General features: G+C 36.3%; 4 protein-coding genes across 7 annotated transcripts in view; 2 read left to right on the top strand and 2 right to left on the bottom strand.

Annotated features, from left to right (window-relative positions):
- The window catches only part of LOC125270811 (TBC1 domain family member 8), a 43889-nt gene extending 39708 nt beyond the window's left edge, over positions 1–4181 (top strand). For both annotated transcript variants that reach the window (XM_048194786.1, XM_048194785.1), the window contains exons 19-20: positions 59–159; positions 3784–4181. In XM_048194786.1, coding sequence (XP_048050743.1) covers positions 59–159; positions 3784–4119 — 437 coding nt within the window. In that variant the 3' untranslated portion in view covers positions 4120–4181. The remainder of the gene's footprint in view (positions 1–58; positions 160–3783) is intronic.
- A 3251-nt stretch (positions 4182–7432) lies between these two features.
- rpl31 (ribosomal protein L31) lies at positions 7433–11854 on the bottom strand. 2 transcript variants are annotated; one of them, XM_048194783.1, is made up of 5 exons: positions 11829–11854; positions 11075–11175; positions 10872–10997; positions 7626–7738; positions 7433–7501 (listed from the first exon to the last, which is right to left on the bottom strand). In XM_048194783.1, exons 2-5 carry the CDS (start codon positions 11173–11175, stop codon positions 7470–7472), a joined length of 372 nt encoding a protein of 123 aa, XP_048050740.1. In that variant the 5' UTR covers positions 11829–11854; the 3' UTR covers positions 7433–7469. The 2 variants fall into 2 exon arrangements, with proteins under 2 accessions (XP_048050740.1, XP_048050741.1); XM_048194784.1 differs by lacking the exon at positions 11829–11854 and adding an exon at positions 11312–11318.
- A 207-nt stretch (positions 11855–12061) lies between these two features.
- cnot11 (CCR4-NOT transcription complex, subunit 11) lies at positions 12062–20961 on the top strand. The gene is made up of 8 exons (XM_048194782.1): positions 12062–12283; positions 13419–13774; positions 14815–14979; positions 15547–15699; positions 15771–15973; positions 20016–20218; positions 20351–20447; positions 20581–20961. The coding sequence occupies exons 2-8, from the start codon at positions 13456–13458 to the stop codon at positions 20776–20778; spliced, it is 1338 nt and encodes a 445-aa protein (XP_048050739.1). The 5' UTR covers positions 12062–12283; positions 13419–13455; the 3' UTR covers positions 20779–20961.
- Positions 20962–24707: 3746 nt separating this feature from the next.
- The window catches only part of lcp1 (lymphocyte cytosolic protein 1 (L-plastin)), a 19677-nt gene continuing 16853 nt past the window's right edge, over positions 24708–27531 (bottom strand). For both annotated transcript variants that reach the window (XM_048194778.1, XM_048194779.1), the window contains exons 13-16: positions 26069–26202; positions 25873–25993; positions 25665–25789; positions 24708–25579 (exon numbers count right to left, since the gene is read on the bottom strand). In XM_048194778.1, coding sequence (XP_048050735.1) covers positions 25447–25579; positions 25665–25789; positions 25873–25993; positions 26069–26202 — 513 coding nt within the window. In that variant the 3' untranslated portion in view covers positions 24708–25446. The remainder of the gene's footprint in view (positions 25580–25664; positions 25790–25872; positions 25994–26068; positions 26203–27531) is intronic.

The following is a 27531-nucleotide window of genomic DNA, read 5'->3' as shown; positions in this document are numbered from 1 at the left end:
GATGGTGTTTTCTGCTCAATGCTCCTGTGATGATGATGACTGCATCATGTGTTTGCAGGTGAGAGTAAGAGTTATGAGGAGCAGCTGCAGCAGATGCTTCAGGACCTGAACAAAGGCAAAGAGAAGGATGAGGAGAAGCCTCTTCCTCACATGAACCAGGTGAATCTTCAGTTTATGGACTTGCATTAATATGTTAATGCATGTGTTTGATTTGGATATTTAGCTGATGAGAGTCACAAAACTCGCTCATATACAAATGAGGATCCTCACTGTGATTGGCTGTTTTGTTGTGTTCCATCTTAGTCAAGTCAGCTTTACTTTTATTATTAGTGGTGCTTGTCAAAGGCAGAGCATCACTATTGTTATCCATCATACTTATTATTATTCTTCTGGACAACTTTGTCCCGCTACTTGTTCCGCACCGTTTGTCATAGACCCATGAATGAGGTGTCAAATAAATAAATTTTATTTGCTAACAATGTTAATTGTGTTAGGATTTTCCTAAAAACATGCAATCAACATGCTAATTGTGTTAGCATCATGCTAACAACATTCTAACTGTTAACATCATGTTAGCAAAACATGCTAATTGTGTTAGCATCTTTGTTGAAAACATGCAAGCAACATGCTAACAACATACTAACTGTGTTAACATCATGTTAACAAAATGCTAATTGTGTTAACATCTTTGTTGAAAACATGCAAACAACATGCTAATCCTGTTAACATAATACTAACAACATTCTAACTGTTAACATCATGCTAGCAACATGCTAATTGTGTTAGCATCTTTGTTGAAAACATGAAAGCAAAATGCTAATCATGTTGGCCTCATGCTAACAAGATGCTAATTGTGGTAACATCATGTTAGCAAAATGCTAATCGTGTTAGCATCATGGTAACAACATGTTGATCAAGGTAGCAACATGCTAATCATGTAAACATCATGTTAGCAATATATGCTAATCCTTTTATCATCATGGTAACAACATGTCAACATGCTAATCGTGTTAACATCTTGTTGAGAACATGTTAGCAACATGCTAATCATTTTAAAATCATGCTAATCGTGTTAACATCTTGCTGAAAACATGCAATAACATGCATATCCTGTTAGCCTCATGCTAACAAGATGCTGATTGTGGTAACATGTTAGTAACATGCTGATCGTGTTCACATCTTTTTAAAAACATGTTACAACATGATAATCACAGTGTTAGCATCATGATAGTAACATGTTCGTGTTAACATCTTGTTGAAAACATGTTAGCAACATGGTAATCGTGTTAAAATCATGTTATCAACATGCTAATCGTGTTAGCATCTTAATAAAAACATGATAGCAACATTTTAATAATGCTAACATGCTAATCGTGTTAACATTTTGCTGAAAACATGTTAACATCCTAATCATGTTAGCATCTTGCTGAAAACATGTTAGCAAAATGCTTATGTTACAATAATGTTATCAGCATGCTAATTGTCAACATCTTAAAAACATGCTAATAAAATGTTAATTGTGTTAGCATTTTGCTGAAAATGTTAATCATGTTAACATCTTACTGAAAACATGCTTACAACATGCTAATCATGTTAGCATAATGCTAACAACATACTAACTGTGTTAACATAATGCTAGCAAAATGTTAATTGTGTTAGCATCTTTGTTGAAAACATGCAAGCAGCATGCTAATCCTGTTAGCATTATGCTAACAACATTCTAACTGTGTTAACATAATGCTAGCAACATGCTAATTGTGTTAGCATCTTTGTTGAAAACATGCAAGCAACATGCTAATCATGTTGACCTTATGCTAACAAGATGCTAATTGTGGTAACATCATGTTAGCAAAATGCTAATCGTGTTAGCATCATGGTAACAACATGTTGATCATGGTAGCAACATGCTAATCATGTAAACATCATGTTAACAACATGCTAATCCTTTTAGCATCATGGTAACAAAATGCCAACATGTCAATCATGTTAACATCTTGCTGAAAACATGGTAGCAAAATGCTAATCATTTTGCTAATCATTTTCATGCTAGCAGCATGCTAATCGTGTTAGCATCTTGCTGAAAACATGCAATAACATGCTTATCCTGTTAGCCTCATGCTAACAAGATGCTGATTGTGGTAACATGTTAGTAACGTGCTGGTCCTGTTCACATCTTTTTAATGGTGCATTCAAGTCATGTCGGAAAGATCGTATTTACGAGCAGAACCGACATGAACGCCACCACAATGTCGTAAATACCAGTGGGAAGCTCATAATTTTCTTTAAGCTCCGATCTGTACGAGTTGGGGGCTTGTCAGTCAGAAACATAGTGAAATACCACAATACTTACAGGTATTGTCAGGCTTTTCTATTTACAACGAAGCTGATTACCACCAAAAAATACGATAGCATCACAATATAAAAATGTAATATGTAACAATAAAGTTTACAATGGCTTCATAAATTAATTTAAAAAACATAAAACAGCAACATACAACTAATGCACATTATTTGCTCTACATTTTCTAGAAGCAGAAGTGTTGTTATTTTGTGTAATTAATTAAGAGAAGGGACACTGCCATCATACTCCTTTGAAAGTGACTTGAACCTACCGTCGTACACACGACTTCCCACCTCGTAAATATGAACTTCCCAGGAGGACTTGAACGCACCATATAAACATGTTACAACATGATAATCACCGTGTTAGCATCATGATAGCAACATGTTCGAGTTAGCATCTTGTTGAAAATATGCTAGCAAATGCTAATCGTGTTAGCATCTTGCTGAAAACATGTTAGCAACATGGTAATCATGTTAAAATCATGTTAGCAACATGCTAATTGTGTTGGCATCTTAATAAAACCGTGCTAGCAACATTTTAATAATGCTAACATGTTAATCGTGTTAACATTTTGCTGAAAACGTTAACATCCTAATCATGTTAGCATCTTGCTGAAAACATGTTAGCAACATTCTTATCATGTTAAAATAATGTTAGCATGCTAATTATGTTAGCATCTTTAAAAAAATGCTATTAAAATGTTAACTGTGTTAGCATTTTGCTGAAAATATGTTAATCATGTTAGCATTTTGCTGAAAACATGTTAACATCCTAATCATGTTAGCATCTTGCTGAAAACATGTTAGCAAAACATGCTTATCATGTTAAAATAATGTTAGCAGCATGCTTATTGTGTTAGCATCTTAAAAAAATGCTATTAAAATGCTAACTGTGTTAGCATTTTGCTGAAAATATGTTAATCATGTTAGCATCTTACTGAAAACATGCTAGCAACATGCTAATCATGTTAAAATAATGCTAGCAACATGCTAATCATGTTAGCATTTGCTAACAGTGTAGGGGCAGTGTAGTTTTGCACGGCAAGCACCACTCACTTTTTCTTCAGGAAATCTACATTCTAGTTATTATTGTTAATATTATTAAGTAAAAACAATATAAGAAATATTACTATTGCAGTATTTCATTGTAAAATAAAGTTGAGTATTTACTATAAATAATATAAATGTAATTATTATTATTATTTTACATTACAACTCTAAAATTACAGTACTTGTTTATGGCAGTCTTTATTTTTAAACTCTAAACCAGAAAACCGCAGTGAGCTCTTAAAGGGACAGTTCACCCTTAAATGACACTTCTGTCATCATTTGTTTTTCCACACCTGTGTGAATGCGACTCAAACTCAGATGCAGATTGAGCAGCATTCACTGTGAATGCAGTCATTCAGAAGTCTACTGTTGTGTGTTTTGTCTGGTCAGCGGGAGTTCATCCAGTTTTGTAAGACGCTGTACAGCATGTTTCAAGGCGAGCCGTGTGAGGCCGAGCTCTTCCAGGCCATCGGGATGGTCACCAGTCTCGTGCTGCAGATCGGAGAGGCGCGACACCGCGAGGACGCTTCGAGAGACGCCGGTGAGTCGGACGCTCACTGGTCGGTGAGCTTCGAGCAGATTCTGGCCTCCTTACTGACCGAGCAGGTGCTGGTCAACTTCCTGGAGCGGCCCGTCGACCTGAGCGCAAAGATCGCGTCCGCAAAGACGCAGCAGTACCAGGAGCGCGCCGGTCTGCTCATGATCCAGCATGCAGCGGGCAGGTGATGAGCTCCAGACGGCGATTTCACGAGTGCCTTGATCGTGATGATTCACGAGCGTATGGAGGACCAAACAGGCAAAAAATGATGTCTTGTTTTCCAGCACAAACATCTCAACAATCTTAAATCAAGATACATTTACTGGAACAGCAAAATGACTAAAAAAAATGTCTGCCAACACAGTAAGAATAATTTTGTTTTCCCTTTTGAATGAAAGGAACACTCCCCTTTTTTTTTTTTTTTTTTTTTTTTTTGAAAATAGGCTCATTTTCCAAACTCTCCAAGAGTTAAACAGTTGAGTTTTACTGTTTTCGAATCCATTCAGCCGATCTCCGGGTCTGGCGGTACCACTGTTAGCATAGCTTAGCATAGTTCATTGAATCTGATTAGACCGTTAGCATCTCACTCAAAAATGACCAAAGAGTTTTGATATTTTTCCTATTTAAAACTCGACTCTTCTGTAGTCACATTGTGTACTAAGACCGACGGAAAATGAAAAGTTGTGATTTTCTAGGCCGATATAGCTAGGAACTATACTCTCATTCTGGCGTAATAATCAAGGAACTTCGCTGCCGTACCACGGGTGATGATATTACGCATATTACTCCTTGATTATTACGCCGGAATGACAGTATAGTTCCTAGCCATATCGGCCTAGAAAATCACAACTTTTCATTTTCCGTCGGTCTTAGTACACAATGTAACTACAGAAGAGTTGAGTTTTAAATAGAGAAAATATCAAAACTCTTTGGTCATTTTTGAGCGAGATGCTAACGGTCTAATCAGATTCAATGATCTATGCTAAGCTATGCTAAAAGTGGTACCGCCAGACCCGGAGATCGGCTGAATGGATTCGAAAACGGTAAAACTCAACTGTTTAACTCTAGGGGAGTTGGAAAATGAGCTTTAAATTTAAAGTTAGTTTAAATTTAATTTTCTGACCCCATTGGCAGATATTTGTTCTTAATATCTAGTCATTTCTCTTCTACAGTAAATGTATCTTGATTTAAGAATGTTTAGATATTTGTGCTGGAAAACAAGACAGAAATACTGAGGAAGAACATCATTTTTTGCAGTGTGACGTCTATAAAATCCCATGATGCCGCTGGGGTGAGCTGGACTCCCCTCACTGAATGCTTTAATGTAGGATGTCGTGAACCGAAGTCTCGTGCAGCTGAGCCTCATTGATCTGAGAGTGTTTTAGTTCACTGACCTCAGTACAGCTTTACTGGTCACACTTTACAGTTAGGTTTCATTTGTGAACATCAATTAAGCATTTATTAATCTTAGTTAAAGGATTAGTTAATGTTTCAGCTTCCTGATAATTTACTCACCCCCATGTCATCCAAGATGTTCATGTCTTTCTTTCTTCAGTTGAAAAGAAATGAAGGTTTTTGAGGAAAACATTCCCGGATTTTTCTCCATATAGTGGACTTCACTGGGGTTCAACGGGTTGAAGGTCCAAATGTCAGTTTCAGTGCAGCTTCAAAGAGCTCTACATGATCCCAGACGAGGAATAAGAGTCTAATCTAGTGAAACCATCGGCCATTTTCTAAAAAAACATAAAAATTATACACTTTTTAACCACAAATGCTCATCTTGCACTGCTCTGAGATGCTCCAGGCATGACGTAATCATGTTGGAAAGGTCACAAACGTGCAAAGACCAAGTCAAATGTCCAATGGTTTCTCTAGATTAGACTCTTATTCCTCGTCTGGGATCATGTAGAGCTCTTTGAAGCTGCACTGAAACTGACATTTGGACCTTCAACCCGTTGAACCCCAGTGAAGTCCACTATATGGAGAAAAATCCTGGAATGTTTTCCTTCATTTCTTTTCGACTGAAGAAAGACAGACATGAACATCTTGTATGACATGGAGGTGAGTAAATGATCAGAATTTGAATTCTGAAGTGAACTAACTGTGAAGTGATTCAGATGATCATCAGCGTTATGTTTTATGAATCAGTATTCAAACGCATCTCCTCTCACTGACATCTGCTTCTGTCCTTCACACACACGAGGAAAGTGTGTTTGTCACATCAGATTTTAAGCTTTATTTTTGTGTGAATTCTCACTATAGCCATTAAATACCATGTAAGTTCAGTCTGATGGGATTGTTTACATGTGTCTGACTGTATAAACGAGACTCACGTGAAGGAAATATTGATCATTATGATTATTGCACCTGTTCCAGCAGCTGAATATCTGATCTGATGCTGCCGGCGTTCAGCGTTTTAATCATTTTGATTAAAAATTATGAGGTCAATTTTTTTTTTTTTTATTAAATATATTGTTCACCAAGATCAAAATCATGCATTTAGAAAGCAGATATAGTGAATGTACAGTGAAATGATTTTGATTTGATGTTTTCTATAGGAATATCCCAATTTAAGTACTAGTTAATCTCGATCAGCAGCATTTGAGGCGACATGATGCTTGCCAGCAATTTTGACTAATTTTCTTTAAAAAAAGCACATTTTTTGTAGTTTAAAACCTGAAATGCAATGCTTATATAATATTACATTCTTGCTAAAACTTGTTTAATCATTTTTACGGTGTTTCAAGGTGAATGGCATTGCATTGTGATGGAAACAAAATTGGAAAACTACAACGAAAAGGTTAAAATAATGTGTATCAGATTCACTTCTATTGCAAGTGCTTCACTTTAACCCAGATTTTTGTTTTTTTTAGACACAAGTGGTAATCATCATTATGCCACAAATGCTCATTATTTATTATTTGAAATATGCAAAGTCCATTTTTGTTTGACTTATCTGTACTAGATCCTGACGACATTATCTGAACAAACGGATCCGGTTTCATCACTTCCAGTCAGTCTTAAAGAGTTTCTGGTTTTCCTTATATCTATGTATAAAGTGCCTTAAAAACAAGTCACATGACTGATCCTCAGATTTATTGTGCCACAGAAAACTTTCATACATTGTGAAATCCAAAGGGACCAGGTTTAATATTTCACTGCAGTGAGTTTTTCCAAATGAAACATCATTTCTGACAGCTGTTCAATGATCAAATCATTATACTGTGGTTGTGAATGTATATCTTGATCTCTTAAAGGAACATGTAGCATTAGATGATTTTCGTGGTTGGAGGAACCAATCAGATTTGCCAAACGCTCTGCACAATCTCACCTCAAGCCTTTCTGAAGAAATAATCAGCTTTAAGTGAAGATGTTGTTTGCTGTACAAATGCAATGTGATGTCACTTAAGTTTACATATTACGCATGTTGATTTTCTTCTCTACAGTCTGTCAATATCTGCATAATTCGTCTGACAAGAAATAAATCATCCACAACAAAAATCCTTTTATGTTTTTATTCCAACAAGCATGAAGAGAATTAATTTTCATCCACATTTACAGTCTGAAGACCTGCAAACACAAAAAGCACAAAGTTTGAAATGTTAGAGATGTTTGTTTAAGTCAAACACAGTATATGAACTTCAGATTTCCTGCATGATCTCAGGGCAAATGACACATTCAACATCATCCTCACCTTTGTACGTGGTGACTGGGACGTATGTGACGAGGGTGTACAGCTTGTTTGGAGAATCTTCGTCTTCATTGCGTTTCCTGGACAGACGCACACGCATGCGGTACGGCACATTCCTGCCAAACAAAGATGTCGCTGTTAAGCATCAGATGGGTAACGGTGAATGACTCCTATAGTGGCAAGACGCTGCTAAAATGCCTCTGCTTTGGAGTGTGTCTGTAGAGAGTGTTTTAATCTGTTCTTGTCAATAAACAGACAATATAATCACAGTTACAAGTGATTGCCGTTAGAAACAGGCGAGCTTTGTGACCCAATAAAGTTCTGTCAACAGCCAGTGTGACTACAAAGAAAGCTTTCAAACTGCATTTAACACACACATATACATTAGGGCTGTCGATTTAATGCATTAATTAGATTAATCATGTTGAATAACATGTTAAAATTAATGCACTTCCCCCGTCCCAGACATACGCAGGTCATCTGAAATTTCATACTGTTGATTGATGACGAATATGATGCAGGGCAACAACTCCCTGTGTGCTATAGCCTATAATTCAAGATATGGTGCAAAAATGCCTGTTTGAGTTGTCTCATATTTACATCATATGATATAGTTAAGGAATATCACGATATCATGAGGTAACGCAGCTCTGTTTATCATATTAGATACATTTGAGAGTGTTGAAAATGATGTTATAACGTTACTCTGTGCGTTCGCTCGGCGGCTGCTGTGAGACACTGTTACACACTGCAGTAAGATAGATCGATTTTACAATATATTAAATGCTGGATGGCTTGTGTTGATAAATAGCATGCAATTAATTTAAAAACGTATTGTATGATGGAGAAAATGCTGTATTACTGTTACTAAAAATAAAGCTGCATCTGATTATGCTATGTTAGCTACTTCACAAAATAGTGTTTTTCTATGAGGCATGGTAAAGCATGAGACTCGCAAAAAATCAAGAAAATTAGATTTAAACAATAAGAAACGTGTTGAGCTATATAACAATAATTAGTTTTCTGTCTATAAATATGTCAAAACAGCTGCTCCCTTGTCTATTAAAACATGTAAATATTAAAGTGTCTTTGGTGTTTCCATGGTTTCTACAAAGTAAAACCGGAAACTGAGGGTAACGCGGGTATGACACGATTGACAGACAGCGATAGAGTCTTGGTTAAAATTGCAATTTTCTCACGATTTACAAATAGCTGCAAACATTTGGGATATTGTAAGTACTCAAGTGAACAAAATATATAACACTGGCCTAGTGGTTTTTGGATATTTTACTGCAAAAATCTTACATATTGCACCTTTAAGAGTCTATGATTAGATCATTATTGCTGTGATTACTATATTTCCAGCATGTTTGGCAACAGTTCTTCTAACCCTAATGGATGGAGTGTGTAGCTTTTCATTTCTCAAACATCCATGTAGGAAGACACATCATGGCCATATTCCAGGATGACAAAACCAAGCCTGCATCCTCCATCCTAAATAGTAGGTGAAATTCAAATAAGTGTGTCCTAAAGCATAGTATGTTGAAAAGAGTATGCCAAAAGTCCCCGAATGGTCTACTATTTCTGGTAGACTTTTTTGAAGTGTAGATCCGTGCACACTATAAAGTCTAATATTGCCCACAACCCATCGCGCATTGGACGAGGATTCAGTTCAGAACTACAAACATGAGTAAAAAGTGTTAAAAAACTACAAAACATGGCGGATATGCACGATCGACGCTGAGAGGTTTGAGTGACTAATAAGTTCAGCCTGATAGAAAATATTTATTTAATGTTATAGGTGTTATTTTTCATCTGCAAATAACAATGTGGACTTTTATAAATATCCGAATGGCCACTTTTAAATGCATCATTATGCATTAATATGAGGACAGTTCTCCACATGAAAGACACGCGACTGCTGATCAACATGCTGCATTTCTCTTCGATACGGTAGGAAATTAGCTAAATGAAATGTGGAGGATGTAAGATGATTGACAGGCCAGTTTACGGTGACAGGATGCGATATGTGATAGTATGTCCCAAAGCTTGTCTACACACTCAAAAGAAAGTACTTTTTGTTCACAGAAAGAGTACATACTTTTAGGGCGTAGTATAAGTAGGCGAATTGAGACGCAGCACAAGATTCATCAAGCTCAAGCTGTCAAAGAATGGTTGGAACCTTAAATTCATTGAAAGTCTTTGGGATGTGCTGGAGGAGACTTTACAGAGTGCTCACCTCTTACACTGACAATACAAGATCATAGAGGAGCTTCATTTTGGGTCAAGATCTTGTATTGACAATGCAAGAGTCTCCTCCAGCACATCCCAAAGTCTTTAGATGAATTTAAGGTCTGGACTCAGAAGTGTGAAAGTGATTCTTCGTGCATCCAAGCCTGATAAATCTTGACTGTCATCCTGGAATATGGCCATGATGTGTCTTCCTACAAGGACGTTTGAGAAATTAAATGTCACAACCTGCATATTTAGACACTCAAGACAACCTGAACCTCAAAGCGATTGGCTGTCCATGCGTTTCGCTTGATAGTCCCCAACCTTTTGACGTTCTCAGCCGCTCTCAATCACACAATTCACACAAGCTCAACTTCCATAGGAAAGAATTTAAAACGCTTGCTCTGTTCGGCGCCAGCGGACACACACTGTAACAGCAGAGAGTGTGAAAAGGTTGGGCAATTTTCAACTTAAATGTTTAGTTCAACCAAAAATTAAAATAATGTCATTAATTACTCACCCTCATGTCGTTCCACACCCGTAAGACCTAATACTGAACCACTGTACTCACATGAACTGATTTAAATGTGTTTTTAGTACATTAATGGATCTTGAGAGAGGAAATGTCATTGCTCAGGCCTCTCTGAGCCATCGGATTTCATCAACAATATCTTAATTTGTGTTCCGAAGATTATAAATGGTCTAAAGGGTGTGGAACGGCATGAGTAATAAATGACATTTTAATTTTTAGGTGAACTAACCCTTTAATGCAGAAAACACAGGCAGCAGCCAATCACTGTTCAGTTCAGGAAGTGACGTCAGTCTTGAGCATTTAAAAATATGCCATATTGGATGCCTTGCAGTTGTTATAAACGTTTTTGAAAACTTCCACTGTGAATACACTGGCATCTTTACTTGGGCCAGGAGTGTCCAACCCCATTCCTGGAGAAGTTCGGCTCCAGCCCTGATCAAACTACATTTCGGAAAGTAGACTCCAACCATCAGGACGCGTCTCACCTGACACCTTTGGCCCACACGGCCTTGTTGAGACGGGTATCGATGCGAACGTCAGGCGTGCCCATCTCCTTCATGGCAAACTTGCGGATCTCCTTCAGAGCACGAGGAGCTCGCCTCTTGAAAGAGCTGGAGGAGCGGAAAGATGCGTTAATACTCCGGTACGGATCAGGGATGAGCGGTTACTCATTCCAGGAGTGACTTACATGCCGTGGATGCGCTTGTGAATGTTGATGGTGTACTCGCGGGTCACCACCTCATTGATGGCGGAGCGGCCCTTCTTCTTCTCACCCTTCTTCGGTGCCATCTGCACAAAAACACACAATCATGATCATGATGCAAGTCATTCATTCACCAAAACAACCAGCTGACTTTCTCTAATAACACATTTTATGTCATTTCTCATTATAAAAACATGCTTATATACTGTTCTGAGTCTAAACTCTGATTGGATGAGAGACACACACCTGTATAATACATTAATACATCTGTGTTGCAACTGTAAATGATATAATCACGAGCTAATGAGCTATATTATTCATATATGCAACTTTTAGTTTCACATCGCGTAAAAACAACTGTAAATAATGTAATCACGAGCTAATGAGCTACATTATATATGCAACTAGTTTCACATCGCGTAAAAACAACTGTAAATAATATAATCACGAGCTAATGAGCTACATTATTCATATATGCAACTTTATTGAGTTTCACATCGCGTAAAAACAACATTTACACTTAAAATCAGTGTAATTTACCGCTTTCGCAGATACTCTCACGGCCGCATTAGCATTAAGTGTATAATCGCTCACATCAGCGTTTTAAACGCACCAAAACGCATCATAGTGATTCATAATGTGTCTGTAAACTCAGATGTGACATTAAACATGATTATTAGGGATTAATAACGCGGATGATGTTGGATTTATAGACGATGAACGAGAGGGAGATACTCACTCTGAATGGAGAATGTGGGAAAGGAAGAGCGGTGGATTATGGGTCACATACAAGGCGGAATACGCATTCACATCCGGGTCATTCTACTGTTTTGTGTATTTATTTATTTTTTTGTGACGTATACGTGAGTGAATTATAATAAAAAAAAAACATTGCTTTTATTTTAAAACGCAAGTATGTGATTTTAAACGTTTTCCGTATTGATTTATTTGGAAACTACATCTCCCATAATTCCGTCTGCTTCACAGGAAGCGCTCACGGATAGCCGCGACGGTTATGAGTGGAAGAAGTGAAGAAGATTCGGATTATGAAACAGAAGGAGTTTAATGATTAAAAATATTATTACCTGTATAATCTCGCAGATAAACGTTGTATCGGTGCTGGAGCGTCACCGCGTTTGTTTTTTTATTGAATATTCATGAGCTGACGGGACGGAATAAATGAGCTCCACTCAGGTAATGTTGTTGTTACTGACTGTGTCTCAAAACCTACAGAGTTCCCTACATAGACAGCGGTTTGAGGAGTTTAGGATGTGAAAAAAGTGCTTGTAGTATTTGATTTTCATCTAATGTGCTTCATTAAGATGAATAATCCAGTTATGTTGCGAAATAATTAGAATATAGTAACAGTTACCGCAAAATAACTCCGTTAAACCTTGTATATTATATTTGTAGAACATTTCTGAGGCCTATAAATGATCAAAACTTTGCTGTAAAAACTCTCACACAATCTACTACTTGCCTTCTGTCGTCTAAATTGATAGTTTAGACTTTTTCAGCAAGTAGTATAATCGTAGCTGATAATCTTTACTGATTTTATTAAGTAAACATAAGAATAACTTTGATATTGTTAGTAATATTTCAACTGGACTAAAGCAAGTGAAGTTTGAAGTTTACTTTATTATCCAGACATCATATAGTATCAAATATGATCATCATCTTTTGGGGAAGGTTTATTTGATCATCTCTTAAACATTATTGTATTGCATTATATGTTTTAAAACTACAAGGCTTTGATCATAAAACTAAACAATTAAATATAATTTTACTAAGACATGTCATTTGCATTTTAAAATGCATTTTATGTAAGTATCTGCTATACTTTTCTCATTGATTTCCATTACAAGCATCAGAATTTCATCACTTTTGGCCATATTAATATCAGCATCTGCACCAAAATTGCATATTTTTGCTCACTTTGAATCTCTTTCCTCCATATTCTCACTATATTAGATCTAGTATTGTCATTTAAAGTCATCAAGAAGTCAAAATTATGGAATATTGCAGTATTTATTATAAATGATTTATCAGTGCACATCATTATTGTGTTAAATTCATGTTCCTCATAATCTTGAATCAGAATAACTTCCTCTTCTCTTCTCTGATGACGAGGGCGGGGCAACCTGTCACTCACATGAGATCCACCAATAGCAAACCACAACCATCCAATCAATTCCCTACAGATAAAATCAATCTACATTTGTTCTTGTTTGCAAAGCAGTTTCACTGTATATACATCAGAATAGGGAAGAAAAGGCATTTCATGAGGACTTCAAATCTAATTCGTCTATCGTTGTCTGTCTCTTTCTAGCTTTCTCGTTGATCCAGTGGCCTGCGTGAGAAGCATCATGACGCTGGCTCCTAAAGAGCTGTCGAACCTGCTGGGCATAATGTCGGAGGACGCCTGCAGCAACAGCTTCGAGCAGCTGTCCACCGCCTTCCACCACTGCTTCGGGAAAGCCGAGCACTTCCGGGTGGGTTCGGTTCTGGTGATGTTGCTGCAGCAGCCCGACCTGCTGCCAAGCGCTCCGCAGCGGCTCACGGCGCTCTACCTGCTGTGGGAGATGTACCGGACCGAGCCGCTGGCCGCCAACCCCTTCGCCGCAGTGTTTGCCCACCTGCTGAACCCATCGCCCACAGGAGAGGAGCAGGAGAAACCGCTCTCGGGTACGTTCTCCTCCTCTTCTGGTTGTGTTTGTCTTGCATCACTCGCTTAGGACGTTCATAGATGGCTGTCCATGAGAGATCATTTACATTTAAAGGGGTAGTTCACCCAAAAATGAAAATAATGTAATTTATTACTCACCCTCATGTCGTTCCACACCCGTAAGACCTTCATTCATCTTCAGAACACAAATTAAGATATTTTTGATGAAATCCGATGGCTCAGTGAGGCCTGCATAGCCAGCAATGACATTTCCTCTCTCAAGATCCATTAATGTACTAAAAACATATTTAAATCAGTTCATGTGAGTACAGTGGTTCAATATTAGTATTATAAAGTGACGAGAATATTTTTGGTGTGCCAAAAAAAACTAAATGACTTATATAGTAATGGCCGATTTCAAAACACTGCTTCAGGAAGCTTCAGAACGTTATGAATCTTTTTATGATTCGGATCACGTGTCAAACTGCTGAAATCACGTGACTTTGGCGCTCCGAACCGCTGATTCGACACACTTGATTCATAACGCTCCGAAGCTTCATGAAGCAGTGTTTTGAAATCGGCCATCACTTTATAAGTCGTTATTTTGTTTTTTTGGCGCACCAAAAATATTCTCGTCACTTTATAATATTAATATTGAACCACTGTACTCACATGAACTGATTTAAATATGTTTTTAGTACATTAATGGATCTTGAGAGAGGAAATGTCATTGCTGGCTATAGAGGCCTCACTGAGCCATCGGATTTCATCAAAAATATCTTAATTTGTGATCCGAAGGTCTTACGGGTGTGGAACGGCATGAGGGTGAGTAATAAATGACATTATTTTTTTATTTTTGGGTGAACTAACCCTTTAAGCACTTAGCAGACACTTTTATTTACAAAACAGGAACAAAGTCAGTTTGTCATTGAGCCGACAATATTCATAATGTACAATGGCAGGTTTATTAGTTTTCAATCTTTTAGATGCCATGGACCTCCAATTATGATCTTCCTCATATGATCCTCATTCTGAAATTTAAAAGCCAGCTTTTTTGCAGGTTTTCTTCCTCCCATCACACTGCCGGAGAAGTTCTTCCTGTCGCAGCTGATGCTCGCCCCGCCGCGAGAGCTCTTCAAGAAGACGCCGAGACAGGTGTCCTCCATGGACGTGAGCGCCACGCCGCAGACCATCGACATCAGCGGACTGCAGCTCGCCCTTGCTGGTATAATCAATCCACAGATGGTGTTGATGAAGTTATAGATGTTCATGTCTGTCTTTCTTCAGTTGAAAAGAAATGAAGGTTTTTGAGGAAAACATTCCAGGATTTTTCTCCATATAGTGGACTTCACTGGGGTTCAACGGGTTGAAGGTCCAAATGTCAGTTTCAGTGCAGCTTCAAAGAGCTCTACATGATCCCAGACGAGGAATAAGAGTCTTATCTAGAGAAACCATCGGCCATTTTCTAAAAAAAAATTAAATTATATACTTTTTAACCACAAATGCTCATCTTGCACTGCTCTGCGATGCTCCACGCATGACGTAATCATGTTGGAAAGATTATCAATGTTGAAAACAGTTCATATTTTTCTTCATTTAGCAGATTAGAGCTGAGCAATAATGTACTTGCATTTTATGACGATATAAACAATCAATATATAGTATACATCGCTTTAGGTGCAAATACATGTATATCCAACTTTATATAAATAGCTGGGCGATTAATATAGTTATCAATCACAATCCAGTATTCCACTGAGATATAACAAACATCTTGTGTCTTTTCCTTCAGAGCGTCAGTCGGAGCTGCCCACTCAGAGCAAGGCCAGTTTTCCCAGCCTGCTTAGCGACCCTGATCCAGACTCCTCCAACTCGGGCTTCGACAGCTCCGTGGCCAATCAGATCACAGAGTCGCTAGTGACGGGACCACGTCCTCCTCTGGAGAGTGAGTGTGATGCTGCTGTTTGGTTTGTTTTTATTGTGATGCTATGATTAAACAGTCTGGTTCTCTGTCAGGTCACTTTCGTCCTGAGTTTATCCGGCCCGCTCCGCCTCTTCTGGTGTGTGAGGATGAGCTGTCCTGGCTCAACCCGTGTGAACCGGATCATCGGATTCAGTGGGATCGATCCATGTGTGTGCGGAACGGCACAGGTGTGGAAATCAAGCGCATCATGGCCAAAGCCTTCAAGAGTCCACTATCAGCGGCACAGCAGACGCAGGTACGACACAACACACAGCTGAGACGGAGAATCACATGACAGTCACATTTGTGTGAATCTCACTATACCTAGATTTTTTTTCATTGTGACTAGAACTGCATGATTTATCGTTAAAAGTTTGCGATCTCGATTCAAACACACACACAATCTCAATCCTATATGACAACTTTTCACCTGTGTGTATTAACACTCTGAGGTCTGAAAACGCGCCGGCGCGTTTTGCAGGGTTTTTTTCACATTGCAGCAAAACAGACTTAAAATACTCCGTCATTTTTTGTCATAGAGACATAAGTAATATATCAATTGAAACTATAGAATATCTTCTTTTATTTGTGTACACTCAGAGTAAAAACACAATGTTGTGCTTTTTGTAAAATAAAGAAAACTAACATGATGCGTGATTTCTCCTCTCCCTCTGAACGAAGTCCAATCTGATAGTTCTCAGAAAATGAACTGTAACTTAGTGAATACTAATGACACAAAAATAAACTTATGTCTAAAAAAACGTTAAGATGTCAGGTTTTAAATCATGTAAGTCAAATCGAAAACAAACCTTCTGTGTTTATGTAATCTGTATGAAAAGAGAGCCATGTTAAAATGTCTGTGATTCAGCTCATTATCCGCTAATGCGGCCACGCCCACGGAGCCAGCGCTATTCAGACGCAAATTCAGAGGCAATACATGCATTCATCGTCTCAATCGTGTATTTATTGTCTTGAAAAGTGTTTATCTGGATGTAAAAGTCATGGTTAGGGAGCTCTAGAAGACATGCAGTTAGTTCCTGTTTTCTTTTCTTCTATAGATGAATTTTAGATGAGTTTTTGTTTCTTTAGCGCCCTCCGGCTGCAGTATGAATTGGAAACTCCATTCATGGAATAGCCTCTTCTTCTTTTAGATGAATTTGTGGACTAAAAATGCACAGAGAGCGCCCTCCGACTTCAAGGATGAATTGAAAACACCAGCGCTCATAGTAATGACAATGAATATTAAATAAATATAACTCCTCTGTATAGAAAATTGACATAAGCATATGAGAATCCAATATTTCTCCAAATGTGCATGCTTTTAAACTAAAAGCCTATATTCAGACTCTTTGCATCACAGAAATACATTATATTTTAAAGTATAATATAAAACCATTACTTTATATTGTAATAATATTTTTCTGTATGTTTCATATATCATGATGAGCTTGAGACATCACAGAAGGTTTTTTCACAGCCTACCTGACTGAAATGCCTCATTAATATGCAAGTCATTTCAGCTCATTACTATCCAATTCTTTTGTCTTCTCAGGTGTAAACGGCCCATTATTCATGATGATTCACGCCTCCATGCATACTGTGTTTCTTGGCAAAAAGTGTCTTACAAAAACTAAATCAATATATTGTTTTATATGAAGGAGTAGGCAGCATAATTTTTACATAATTTTGAAGCAAAAACTCTAGTTTACAACCTCCAATACCCTAAAGTACACAGATTTACTATACTTTTTTTGGCCTTATTTCAGTGACTTAAGTTTTTTGTTTTTTCAATAACCACGCATAAATGTTGTTCCTTCAAAAACACAAACATGTACGTACATGTTCCTCACATATTATTGTAGCCTAGTTTGTGCTGAATACAGTGTAATGACACTTTTTCCATTAATATGTTTATGAACAACTGAAAAAAGCACAAATGTCAGAGCATGTCAAAACTTCTCCAGGCCCCAAATCAGCCTCAGTCTCCAGAGGGTTAAACCTTTGACAAAATCAGTGCTGAGTATTCAAATCTGTGTTTGGGCTGCCACTGACCCAGAAAAAAGCAGTCAGGCATCTAGATATTAAACAGCTTCGCAAACTGTCTTTTCAACCACACACACAGAGTATTGTTATTTCTGTGTTACAAATGTTCAAATAATCTCAGAAGTACTGGGATAAAAGTTTATAGTTCAGATATAAACACTGATGTCTACCTGCTGATTCTTCCAGTAATGAAACAAGTATTTATGAGTGAGTCATTGTATCATTCATTTAAGAGATTCATTCAGAAATGCTGATTCTTCCAGTAATGAAACAAATGAAGTCTTTGAGTGAGTCACTGCATCATTATTCAAGAGACTCGTTCAGAAACGCTGATTCATCCAGTAATTAAACAAGCAAGGTCTTTATGACTGAGTCATTGAATCATTATTCAAGAGATTCATTCAGAAATGCTGATTCTTCCAGTAATGAAACAAGTGAAGTATTTATGAGTGAGTCATTGAATCATTCATTTAAGAGATTAATTCAGAAATGCTGATTCTTCCAGTAATGAAACAAATAAAGTCTTTGAGTGAGTCACTGCATCATTATTCAAGAGACTCGTTCAGAAACGCTGATTCATCCAGTAATTAAACAAGCAAGGTCTTTATGACTGAGTCATTGAATCATTATTCAAGAGATTCATTCAGAAATGCTGATTCTTCCAGTAATGAAACAAGTGAAGTATTTATGAGTGAGTCATTGAATCATTCATTTAAGAGATTCATTCAGAAATGCTGATTCTTCCAGTAATGAAACAAATGAAGTCTTTGAGTGAGTCACTGAATCATTATTCAAGAGACTTCGTTCAGAAACGCTGATTCATCCAGTAATTAAACAAGCGAGGTCTTTATGACTGAGTCATTGAATCATTATTCAAGAGATTCATTCAGAAATGCTGATTCTTCCAGTAATGAAACAAGTGAAATATTTATGAGTGAGTCATTGAATCATTCACTCAAGAGATTCATTCAGAAATGCTGATTCTTCCAGTAATGAAACAAATGAAGTCTTTGAGTGAGTCACTGCATCATTATTCAAGAGACTCGTTCAGAAACGCTGATTCATCCAGTAATTAAACAAGCAAGGTCTTTATGACTGAGTCATTGAATCATTATTCAAGAGATTCATTCAGAAATGCTGATTCTTCCAGTAATGAAACAAGTGAAGTATTTATGAGTGAGTCATTGAATCATTCATTTAAGAGATTAATTCAGAAATGCTGATTCTTCCAGTAATGAAACAAGTGAAGTCTTTGAGTGAGTCACTGAATCATTATTCAAGAGACTTCGTTCAGAAACGCTGATTCATCCAGTAATTAAACAAGCGAGGTCTTTATGACTGAGTCATTGAATCATTATTCAAGAGATTCATTCAGAAATGCTGATTCTTCCAGTAATGAAACAAGTGAAGTATTTATGAGTGAGTCATTGAATCATTCATTTAAGAGATTAATTCAGAAATGCTGATTCTTCCAGTAATGAAACAAATGAAGTCTTTGAGTGAGTCACTGCATCATTATTCAAGAGACTCGTTCAGAAACGCTGATTCATCCAGTAATTAAACAAGCAAGGTCTTTATGACTGAGTCATTGAATCATTATTCAAGAGATTCATTCAGAAATGCTGATTCTTCCAGTAATGAAACAAGTGAAGTATTTATGAGTGAGTCATTGAATCATTCATTTAAGAGATTCATTCAGAAATGCTGATTCTTCCAGTAATGAAACAAATGAAGTCTTTGAGTGAGTCACTGAATCATTATTCAAGAGACTTGTTCAGAAACGCTGATTCATCCAGTAATTAAACAAGCGAGGTCTTTATGACTGAGTCATTGAATCATTATTCAAGAGATTCATTCAGAAATGCTGATTCTTCCAGTAATGAAACAAGTGAAATATTTATGAGTGAGTCATTGAATCATTCATTTAAGAGATTCATTCAGAAACTCTGATTCATCTAGTAATGAAACAAGTGAAATCTTTCTGAGTGAGTCACTGAATCATTCATTCAACCCGAGTTTGGTTGTCTGTTAAGAATCATGGGATAATCCTGATCTCTATTTGAAACAAAAATATTGTGATTCTCAATTTTTACTGTATTTTTGATTAAATAAATGCAGCCTTTGTGAGCAGAAGAGTCTTTCAAAAGCATATAAAAAAAACATTTGAACACTTGTGTGTTTTCTTTGATTTCTCCTCTGAAGTTGAAGTGAAATGTGTTCCTCACAGTTAACTCTCTCTCTTTCTCTCTCGTCAGCTGCTTGGTGAACTTGAGAAGGATCCAAAGCTGGTTTACCATATTGGACTGACACCAGCCAAACTACCAGACCTGGTGGAGAACAACCCTCTAGTGGCCATTGAGATGCTCCTGAAGCTGATGTCATCCAACCAGATCACGGAGTATTTCTCTGTCCTGGTCAACATGGACATGTCGCTGCACTCCATGGAGGTGGTCAACAGGTAACTCTTTCTCTGGTCATGTTTGTGGCAGTGCAGACGGGGCATAAAACTTGATTCCCTGATCTATGAAGCATTTCATCTGTGGATGTTTGGGCTCTATGTGTAAGCGCTACATTGTTTGTTCGACTATAGGTTAACAACAGCAGTAGATCTTCCACCTGAGTTCATCCATCTCTACATCTCCAACTGCATCTCCACATGTGAGCAGATCAAAGACAAATACATGCAGGTAAGCAAATGTACCATGATGCATCTGTGTGAGCAACATTTCATACTTTTATATATAGAAATGAATACTTTTATTCAGCAAGGATGCATTAAATTGATCAAAAGTGATCATTCTCTCATTCTGTCTCCTGAAGAACCGTCTGGTGCGTCTGGTGTGCGTGTTCCTCCAGTCCCTCATCAGGAATAAGATCATTAACGTTCAGGATCTGTTCATTGAGGTTCAGGCCTTCTGCATCGAGTTCAGCCGGATCCGTGAGGCCGCGGGCCTGTTTCGCCTCCTCAAGACCCTCGATAACGGAGAGACGCCTGCCGAGGGCAAGATGGCCAAATGATGCAGACGGAGTGCATGAACTCCAGGACTAAAGCTGAGTCTCTCTATGAAAGCCTTTCAGTTCACAGCATATGAACTTCCCGTGTTTTCTGTTCCTACATGTACAACATGTTCAACTCTTGTGTCTTTGTTTTGATCCCGATTACTGCGTTTTTTTTGTCCATTAAAGCGATGGTTACTAACACGTTTTCAGACGACGTTCTTCATTGTGTCACAGTCATGCCGTCATGTGAGTGTGATCTCATTGAAATCCATTCAACTTTATGATCACCATTAATTAATGATGCTGAGCAGAATGTGTTCATTTGACTGCGTGACATTTTGATGTTTGGATAACATTTTACTTAAGGCCTTTATGTATAACGCATTATAAAGAAGTATTTTTAATGCATTAATTATACACCTTATATTATAATGCGTTGTATGATCTCATGAATAATTGTAACCACAGTTATAATATATTATAATACTTATCTATTCATTGTTACACCTTTAGAAAGTATAAAACAAGCTACCAATTTTGGAAATATTGTACTGCATTTAACTTGAAAATATTTAATGCATTTTAATGAACATTATGAATACCTTTAAAATGCATTATTCATAAAGGCTTTAAGTAAAATGTTAACGATGTTTGTTGTTTCATATTCTTTCAACACAAATTAAAATGAAATGTTTGTTATGTTTAAGAGACAAATCATTTTTAAAGCTTCCATGCATTGCACTAAAACAGGTCAAATTTTATTTGTATGTCTTTTCACGTTACACATTGTTTTGAGTCAGCTTTGCAGAAATTCATAATGTTATCGTTTATAATATAGGAATGTCTTAATAGTCAGTTTAGAGATGGGATAATTTACATTTGAGGACGATATAAACCATCAACCAGATGAGGTTTGCTGGTTACATTTTACAATAATGTTTAGTTAACTGCATTACTTAACATGATACATTTCATTTATTATAGTCCCAAATTTGCCCCTATTTGGGTGTGAGCAAAAACACGGCATTTTTGTGTGTGTCCCTTTAAATGCAAATGAGCTGCTGCTCCCGCCCCCTTTCCAGAAGAGGGCGGAGCTTTAACAGCTCAACAACAACAAGGCTGGAGAATCTCACGCAGCCAAAATGACGAAAGTGTTCAGCCTTACATTGTTCAAACCGGAGTCGACACTGATGGAGAGACTCAGGAAGAAGTTACAACTTTTAGACGTTTCTGAATGGTTAGTGGATAAATTGATGTAGTTGCTGTGGAGTTGATTCAACTCATCCACTAGCATGTGCCGTCATGTTCATCTTTTGTGTTGAATTGACCCTCGTTTGTGAAGCAGTCCGGCGTAAAATGACGGCATGTCAACAACATTCTACTACAACAACTCTTCCTCTTCTCTAAAGCAGCACAACATGGCCCCGCCCCCTTTGTTGTGTGTTCTCGGGGGTGGGGTTTATGTAAATTTTAGGGTTTGTGATGTCACAAACCCAGGAAGAAGCTCTTTGTAGTCCCTACCAGCCTTTTGTCCTTAAACAGAGAATTCTTTAAAAAAAAAAACTTTTAGTGTCGTAACTTTGCAGATGTTGTTTATGCTCAAACAGCAACATTACACACTAACTAAAGTTAAAAAAGTGAAATCATGATCAACCACCCCTTTAAAATCAAAAGTTGTATCTATTAATATCATTTAATAGACCTGAGCTGACTAACAATGAACAGTTGTATGATTATTAACGTTAAAGATTAATATACACTGTATAACTAATGGGACTTTATTGTAAACTGTTTCCTAATAGTATATTACTTTATTTGAGTGTTCTGTATGTATATGAGTAAAGCTGGATTAACATATAATAGTTGTCAGCTGAAATGAGTTTTATTATCAGATTATGAAACAAGCACAATCACTCGAGTTACAAAACTTTCTGTTTTTATTTGCACTGTGACATTTGAAGATGTACATTTGATATATGAATCTGAATGTGTTTACTGTCATTTATAGCCTGAAGTACCTGAACATTTAAAAGAGCAAAACTGGTCTGGCTTTATTTCGCCTCGTTTCACCACAGTGATGTACATAAACACAGACATAAACAGACGTGACCTTTGAGCCTCCTCATAGGTCTAGGCACGTTATCTAGAGGTAAATGAAGACCCAGTGAGTTCCCATGTCATTAATACAGGCACTTTCACAGTGTAAAAAAAAGGTTCTTCCTCAGTATTTTCTTTTTCCAGTACAAATATCTATTAGATGAACATTCTTTAATCAAGATACATTTACTTTACATAAGATATTAAGTCTTAATTATGTGAGTTTTTGCTGAAAACAAACATATCTGCCAACAGAGTAAGAAAAGTAAACCACAGAATTTTCTCCACTGGCAGATTTTTTTTTTTTTTTAATGAGTATAAACTCACTTTATTTTAATGCATTTTTCTGAAAACAAGACTTAATATTTTAAGTTATTTTGCTACTCCAGTAAATGTTAATTTAACTCCTTAAATGAATCTCGATTTAACCCCTTAACTTGATATAACCCCTTAAAATGAATCTCGATTTAACCCCTTAACTTGATTTAACCCCTTAAATGAATCTCGATTTAACCCCTTAACTGGATTTAACCCCTTAAATGTAACTCGATTTAACCCCTTAACTGGATTTAACCCCTTAAATGAATCTCGATTTAACCCCTTAACTGGATTTAACCCCTTAAATGTAACTCGATTTAACCCTTTAACTTGATTTAACCCCTTAAATGAATCTCGATTTAACCCCTTAACTTGATTTAACCCCTTAAATGAATCTCGATTTAACCCCTTAACTGGATTTAACCCCTTAAATGTAACTCGATTTAACCCCTTAACTTGATTTAACCCCTTAAATGAATCTCGATTTAACCCCTTAACTTGATTTAACCCCTTAAATGAATCTCGATTTAACCCCTTAACTTGATTTAACCCCTTAAATGAATCTCGATTTAACCCCTTAAACGACTCTCAATTTAACCCCTAAGTGAGTATAAACTCACTTTATTTTAACGCATTGTTCAGAAAACAAGACTTAATATTTTAAGTTATTTTGCTACTCCAGTAAATGTTAATTTAACTCCTTAAATGAATCTCGATTTAACCCCTTAACTTGATATAACCCCTTAAAATGAATCTCGATTTAACCCCTTAACTTGATTTAACCCCTTAAATGAATCTCGATTTAACCCCTTAACTGGATTTAACCCCTTAAATGTAACTCGATTTAACCCCTTAACTGGATTTAACCCCTTAAATGAATCTCGATTTAACCCCTTAACTGGATTTAACCCCTTAAATGTAACTCGATTTAACCCTTTAACTTGATTTAACCCCTTAAATGAATCTCGATTTAACCCCTTAACTTGATTTAACCCCTTAAATGAATCTCGATTTAACCCCTTAACTGGATTTAACCCCTTAAATGTAACTCGATTTAACCCCTTAAATGAATCTCGATTTAACCCCTTAAACGACTCTCAATTTAACCCCTTAACTTGATTTAACCCCTTAAATTGATTTAACCCCTTGAATGAATCTTGATTTAACCCCTTTACTTGATTTAACCCCTTAAACGACTCAATTTAACCCCTTAACTTGATTTAACCCCTTAAATTGATTTAACCCCTTAAATGAATCTTGATTTAACCTATCCAATGCACTATACAAACTTAAATTGTTGTAATTTAAGAATTCTTTGGAATATAGACCTAAGTTTGGTCTTGTTTTAAAAGACACTCAGCAGATTGTTGCTGAAGCACTTCAAAAAATGAAAGTATGAAAAAGTTATAGAAGTTTAAATTTACTGTAAATCAAATGTACTATAGATAAGTTTTTATTTTATATAAAATATATATTTTACAAAATAATTTTTACTGTAAAATTGATATAAAATCAAAGCCATGAGATTGCCATGAGTACCCATGTGATTTTATTTAGGCGTTGTACCATAAATATCCACCGTGTGTCACCAACATTCCATTGAAAATTTTTGGACGCATTCTCCTGTAACAAATTAATACATTTCTGTCCAAATATATCTTTTCCAAAAGTACAAAAATAGACACCAAATATCAGACCTTTCCAACAATATGTTTTGTCAAGATTAGATCAGTTTTGACTATAAAGTAAGACAATAAATCGTTGAATCGCGAATCGAGAAATGATTCTGAATCGATTCTAAGATTTTCTGAATGCATCAAGATTGTCTCTCGAATCGATTCTGAGCTTAACAGCAGATGGCACTGCATGCTTTAGAAACGGCCGTACTCTTACACATACCACTTGAACCTCCTATGAAATAATCATTCATAAAGTTCGAAAAAGTTGAAGTGTATTACATTCTGCATTAAGCATTCTGAGGTGCAAGTACATAGCCAAATGCACGAGTGCTCTTCTTCATGAGCAATTGAGCCTGTGGTTAAAAACTAGCCTAGAGCACCATCTGCTGTTAAAAACTGAGCTCAGAATCGATTCAAGAGAGAAAAAATGAGAATGTTTAGATATCTGTATGAAAAACAAGACCAAAATACTGAGAAAGAACATCTTTTTGCTTCACGCAAAGAACACAATAATTAAGTTGATAATAAAAGTCACTTTAAGGAAATATAAAAGAGCGCAGGTGTATAATCTCAGTTGAGTGGATGATGGGTTCTAGATTCGTCTCATTCCTCGAGCCATGAGGCAGGCGAACACCGTCATCACCATCTTCGGCTTCACCTCCACCAGATCCTCCGGCAGCGCGTACACACGGGCTCCGATCTTCCTCGCCATGGAGATGGCATACCTTTAAAAACACGAAACGACAACAGTGAGTTTGGGTCAGCACAGTTCATTGAATATTCATTAATATGCTAATGAGGATGACATACTTGGCGTTATTGAGTTTCTCTTCCTCTGTCAAGTCTTCTGTCTTGAGAAGGTCGTAGCGGATGGAGCCGGGCTGGATGGCGTCAATCAGGTCCAGGACTGGCATGCTGGTGCTTATGGATCCGTCCTAAAGAATCACAACGCATGAAGAGGTCAGAGGTCAAGCAGGACGTCACTGGCGTTTCTCCAGCGTGAACGCGTGCTGCTTACTTTAAAGCCGCTGATGGTGCCTTTGCCCGCTTGTGCCAGCGCGTCGTTCACCCAGGTCACGATGGTGTCGTCGGTGACCTTCTGCCCGTCGCCCAGATCCTCCAGGATGTTCAGCGTGTACCTGCAGACGGACGGAGGATGGTGAGAGGTGTGTATGTCACAAACGTGCGATCGTGTGTGTGTGTGATTGTTTTACCTCCTCATGAGCTGCCAGAGCAGAGCGAGTGTGAGCGTGCGATTGCCTTCGTTCAGATCCTGTCCGGCGATTCCCACCAGAGAGAATTTAGCCTCCTTCTTTCCCAACTCCACTGCGTAGTTACAGTTCTCCAGCTGAAATTCACAAGACTCTCGTTAAGAATACTAGTTAATATTAAATGTAATAATATTATTAATATTTGTTATATTAATAATATTCTTTTAATTCATTTTAATATTTTTTTTAGTAATTTTGTTATGTGCTTTTGTCATTTTTATTAGTTTTTTTTATTCAAAATATTAATATTTGTTAAATTTTTATTTTATTAAATGCTTCATCTTAAACTGCAATTCATCAGACTCTCATTAGACTTGTTATTTTAAGAATACTAATTAATATTAAAATTTAATAATATTGGCTTTAATGTTTATGTTATAATATTAATAATATTAGCTTTTATGTTTAATTAACTATAGTAATTTATTTTTTGTAATTTTGTTTTGTGCTTTTGTCATTTTTATTAGCTTTTTTTTATTCAAAATATTACTATTTAGGTTTAATTTGTATTTATTTTATTTTATTTTATTTTATTTTATTTTATTTTATTTTATTTTGCAGTTAGAAGTTTAATGCTTCAGCTTAAACTAAATGGAAATTAAAAATATTGCCTTGAGAAGTTTTTCATCTAATATTTATATTTTGTTTTATTTCAGCTTTATTTTAATTCATAAGACTTTTGTTATGTGTGTGTGTGTGTGTGAGGAAAACTCACTTATATTTGGATGTTTCTCTCTTTTAGTTCTTTTAGTTTAGTATCGATTATATACTATTTTAGTTTTTATTGATATTTTAAGAATATTATTTAATATGAAAAATTATTAATAATATTAGATTTAATATTTATATTATTTTTTTGTCATTTTTTTGTCATTTTTATTAGTTTTTTTTATTTAAAATATTACTATTTTATTTTACAGTTATAAGTTTAATGCTTCAGCTTAAACTAAATGGAAATTTATTTCGGCTTTTATTTTAATTCATAAGACATTTATTACGTGTGTGTGTGTTGAGGAAAACTCACTTTTATTTGCATGTTTCTCTTTTAGCTCTTTTAGTTTAGTATCAATTATATACTATTATAGTTTTTATTAATATTTTAAGAATATTATTTCATATTAAAATTGTATAATATTATATATAAATAATATTACCTTTTATTTTCCTATTAATAATATTAGTTTTTGTTAATTTTAGTTAAATTTTTGTGTTTTTGTCATTTTTATTGTTTTAATTAGTTAAGTGTTTTTTTTTTCTTTTTTTCTTTTTTTTTGTCTGTTGGTAATTAATGATTTTGCTAAATCTTTTTCTGTGCTGTATATCCGAAAGACATCAGACATAAATGTAAAGTTATTATATTAGTTAAATACCGTGCGTAAATAAGTGATAAATAATATAATATAAAT

The sequence above is a fragment of the Megalobrama amblycephala genome, linkage group LG6 (genome assembly GCF_018812025.1).
Source record: "Megalobrama amblycephala isolate DHTTF-2021 linkage group LG6, ASM1881202v1, whole genome shotgun sequence".
NCBI classification, from domain to species: domain Eukaryota; kingdom Metazoa; phylum Chordata; class Actinopteri; order Cypriniformes; family Xenocyprididae; genus Megalobrama; species Megalobrama amblycephala.
This window is presented reverse-complemented; position numbering and strand designations above follow the sequence as displayed.